The sequence below is a fragment of the Gobio gobio genome (assembly GCF_949357685.1).
Source record: "Gobio gobio genome assembly, chromosome: 11".
Classification (NCBI taxonomy): Eukaryota; Metazoa; Chordata; class Actinopteri; order Cypriniformes; family Gobionidae; genus Gobio; species Gobio gobio.
In genome coordinates, this window is record NC_137104.1 from 37,627,733 (window position 1) to 37,632,075 (window position 4,343).

A 4,343-nucleotide genomic window follows, 5' to 3' on the forward strand; every position below is an offset into this window, starting at 1 on the left:
TACAACTATGTCAATATCAGATGATGTACCTCTGGTTGAATCTATGTTTGGGAGAGTTCAGGAGGGAAGTGTGCTGTCATATCAGATGCCTGCAAAGGTAGTGCCCCGCACATTTCCACATAAAGATGCTCCTTCACCCCCACAGCTGCCACTCAGTGATTACAGACTTATAAAACAGGCCATCAAACTGTGCTTTTGTCTACACTGAACAGCAACATTACCACATGGCATCCCTAGAAACATCACTAGAGATGGCACACCAAATAGAAATTTCTACTAGAGAGCAGAGTAGCTGTACTGAGTGGCACCAACTAAGACAACCCCGCATAACCTCGACCAAATTTAGAGAGGTCTGTCACACAAAAGCACTAACATCTGCAGAAAATCTGGCCAAATGGCTTCTCAGGCCTTGTCACCAGACAGCCGACATGAGGAGGGGGCTAGAAATGGAATCCACAGCGATAGAGGAATACTGCAGAGTAAGAGAAGTAAACCACTATCAGTGTGGGTTCCTTATCCATCCTGATGCCCCATGGATGGGCTCGTCGCCTGATGGGATGGTCTATGACCCCAAGAGCCAGCCTGCCTTTGGACTTGTTGAAGTTAAGTGCCCAAACGTAGCAAGCTATGTGGACTGTCCATACATTGCAGTCCGTGACGGAACACCAACTTTGAGGAAAACCCATCCTTACTTCTGGCAGATACAGGGCCAGATGCTGATTTCTGGATGTGAGTGGTGTGATTTTGTTGTTTACACACAGGAGGACATGTTTGTAGAAAGGATTCCCTGTGACAATGAAATCACTGACCTCATCAAAGAGAGGGTTGATTACTTTTTTTTCTATGTTTACCTCAGCACTTTCTTGTGTAGTGTTGTGTAGTGCATGTTCTGCATTTTTTTTTAAATGTAATGGTTATATTTAAACACACGAACATGAGTTAAATAACAAATGACTGACTAATAAAAATATATCTTTAAATAATTTAAATCATTTGGTGTGATGGTATTTTTGCTACTGTTGCAGAAGGTCACAAATACTTAATGGGAAGACATGAAATTGGTACATTAAAGTAATGAAGAAGCACTCAAAATAAGTTGATCATCTTTAATATAATTTTTTGTAAGGACCCGCCTCTTTGAACATGACAAAAAACAAAGGGACACAGTTTTAGACAGTACAAATAATTCATTTATTTAACAACCAACATATTTGTTTTCCCTGGTAAAATAAAGGATAAATACCTCCAGCTTTAGCTGTTTTTGCAATTCATTGCTACCCATGGCTCAGGCTTCAGGCTTCTTAACCCATGCTTTCACAAGAGGCCCATTTTCATAATTGGTGAGGAGACATGCAACAGTATAGAGTTGGTTGATGCTCCCAAAAAGTCGTAGAGGGATTTCTGTGTCAAAAAATTTGTGCTCTTTCACTCGACGAATGATTCGCTCCACATGCACCCTAAGACGTGCTATGGCCTGGGTCTCCCTAACTTCAGCAGCAGACATTTGAGACCGCCCAGCGAGGAATGCTGGCCTGTAAATCTTGCACGGTACAATGTCTTCGATCAGAAAACCACGATCTACCATGATAGCCATGTCAGGTTTTAAGAGGTTGATGATACCAGATTCCTTTGTGATCTGCTTATCGCTTATGGAGCCAGCATAGAGAGAAGAAACAAATGTCACTGCTCCATGTGGAGCAATCCCAATTAGACCTTTAAGTGTGCAATGGGATTTGTAGGAGGAAAAAACCTCACTCTGGAGGAGAGGGGAGGATGGGCACTGACACTTCAGTTCGGTGCAGTCAAGGATTACAGTGGTGTCAGGGTAGTCCTTGAAATCCACAAGCAAATATTCACCTATCTGCTCCTGTGGTATCCAGATCCTGACTGAACCGAGTACAGTGTATAGGAAATTACTCCATGATGCTATTATGCGACTGACCGTGGACTGATGGACATTGTACCGGTCAGCGAGGTCCCGTTGTTTGGAGCCCAGGGCGAGATAGTTCAAAAACATGAAGCACTCATCAATGGGCTGGAGGGAATGGGTTGCAGACTTAGACTCAGTGAGATTTCCTTTCTGAGCCTGCCTCACACTGACCATAGATGGCACCGCAGGTTCAATCAGGGCCCAGAACCGCATCAGCAAGGTGTAAGAGGCAAACCTTAAGAAATGAGAAACAGATATTTGATTGAATATGTGTAAATGATTTTCACAATTAACTATACAGTAGAATAAAAATCAATCACTTTAATTTAACGCTGCTAATACTGAGAGGCGGACAGTACTTAAGTATTTTTACTTTCTACTCCAGTACATTTTTCAAGTACATATTTTATCAGCGTTTTCCTTTGGAAAACTTTGATTTCATTGCATCCCAAAGCATAATTTATAATGTCATACTTTTTACTGCACTACATTTCATAAATAAAAGTTGTTTTTTTTTACCTTGAATACTTTATGTAATTAAGTATTAAATGATATTCAATATGAAACATAGGTACAATATTATGTTTTGGAAGGTTGTGAAGTAAATGTTTTCCAAAGAAGAACACTGATAAAGTACATACTTGAAAAATAAAATTACTTGGAAAGTTAAAATACTTAAGTACTGTCCGCCTCTGCTAATACTGCATTCAGACAGTATCACCAATTAAAATAACTAGGCTAATACTCATAATAATAATTCATATGATAATTCATAATAATTTCTTTGCTACCCATGCATCTTTTTTTAAACTGAGTAGGCTACTAATCTTACCTTGTGAAGAACCGGATGTCCTTGTCTGAAGCAGCAAAGCGATGGATACCAAACCTCTGCTTCATTGTAAGGCTTTCAACTTGTTCCCTCAGCAGGCGAACCTCCTCTCGTAGAGCTGTATTTTTGGCGGCGACTGCGGAGGCATGATCAGGTTCACCGGAATCTTCCTCCATGGCTTCATCTTGTTCGGGGGCGTGATCCTCCAGTGGCAGCGGTCTATCTCTCCTCTCCCAAACACTTGTTCTTACAGGTGGGAGGGAGAAGTTATTCCATTGGAATAAAGCTGGGATAACTCCCTTTTTCAACAGTCGTCGTCCTTTCTCCGACGCTGGTTCACGAACATCTTCTTTTTTAAAATGCCGGCTACACACCCGGGTGTGAGGCGTTATCGTGAAGTCGTCCCTACGGATGGCGACAACCCACTTGCGTCTTAATTCTTCATCCGTGGGGAAAGTGTGGAAACTAAGTACATTGTTGTACTTAGCAGAGGCCTGACACATCGGCACACAACAGTGTTCAGACGATGAGCCCATAGATCGCTGATATTTAAACGTTTTCTTCATCATTTAACGTTACCTCAGCAGCGAGCTTGTCAACAGCGCAGAATTCCGGAAATAGCAACGGTGGCTTAGTTGTAAACGGAAGAACGTCATCACTAGCGTTGGCATATAGGCCATTGGGCAGACAGAGCTTCACCAAAGTTTTCAGGTTTCAGACATCTGCGAACCTCGAATTTTTCCAATTCATGATGTTCCTCCAACCAACTTGTCCATCGCTGAATGTACACTGTAGGAATCGTGCTGTCCCATCCAATTTTCTCTCTACACAGATCCTGAAGTATAATTTTGGCACGTAGAATCACAGGAGACAGAAAGCCAAGAGGGTCATATATAGAACTAATGATAGAAAGAATACCTCTTCTGGTAAGAGGTCTATCCTTGATGGTCACCTTGAACTTGAAAACATCCGACTCCGCACACCATTGAACACCCAATGCTCTTTCCAAAGGTAGCGTGTCATGTTCCAAATCCAAGCTCTTTACTTTCGTGTCTTTGTCTTCCTCAGGGATAGCACTTAACACAGTGCGGCTGTTAGTTATCCATTTTGTTAATCGGAATCCACCGTTGGCGCACAACTCCGTGAGCTTCTGGTACAATAGTACAGCATCTGAATCTGTACAGATACAATACAGTCATCTACATAGAAGTTTTTAAAGACAATGTCTACAGTCTTAGCATCATACAGATCCTTGTGGTCCTCTGCACACTTTCTCAGTGCATAGCTAGAGCAACTTGGAGATGATGTCGCTCCAAACAAATGTACAGCCTTTCTGTATTCTTGCAGACTGCCATCAAGCTTTCCTCCTGGCCACCAGAGAAACCTCAAAAGATCGCAATCATCAGGATGCACCTTGACTTGATGAAACATTGATTCTATGTCAGCCATCATGGCAACATACTCCATTCTGAATCTCACCAGAACACTCACCAATGAACTTGTTAAACCTTGTAAAAGATGTTCATTCAATGATGTTCCTTGGTAGGATGCTCCGCAATCAAACACAACTCTGATCTTTTGTTT

General features: G+C 41.9%; 1 protein-coding gene across 1 annotated transcript; it reads right to left on the reverse strand.

Moving 5' to 3' along the window:
- Positions 1-1,171: 1,171 nt before the first annotated feature.
- LOC307133414 (uncharacterized protein) lies at positions 1,172-3,440 on the reverse strand. Its single transcript, XM_079828492.1, has 2 exons — positions 2,763-3,440; positions 1,172-2,165 (listed from the first exon to the last, which is right to left on the reverse strand). The coding sequence occupies exons 1-2, from the start codon at positions 3,326-3,328 to the stop codon at positions 1,286-1,288; spliced, it is 1,446 nt and encodes a 481-aa protein (XP_079684618.1). The 5' UTR covers positions 3,329-3,440; the 3' UTR covers positions 1,172-1,285.
- Positions 3,441-4,343: the final 903 nt, after the last annotated feature.

Bases quoted from the DNA above. Each gene is read 5' to 3' on its own strand.
- LOC307133414 (XM_079828492.1), bottom strand. From the start codon at position 3,328: ATGATGAAGAAAACGTTTAAATATCAGCGATCTATGGGCTCATCGTCT. The intron at 2,166-2,762 runs GTAAGATTAGTA...TCATTTCTTAAG, and splicing joins GACATCCGGTTCTTCACAAG to GTTTGCCTCTTACACCTTGC.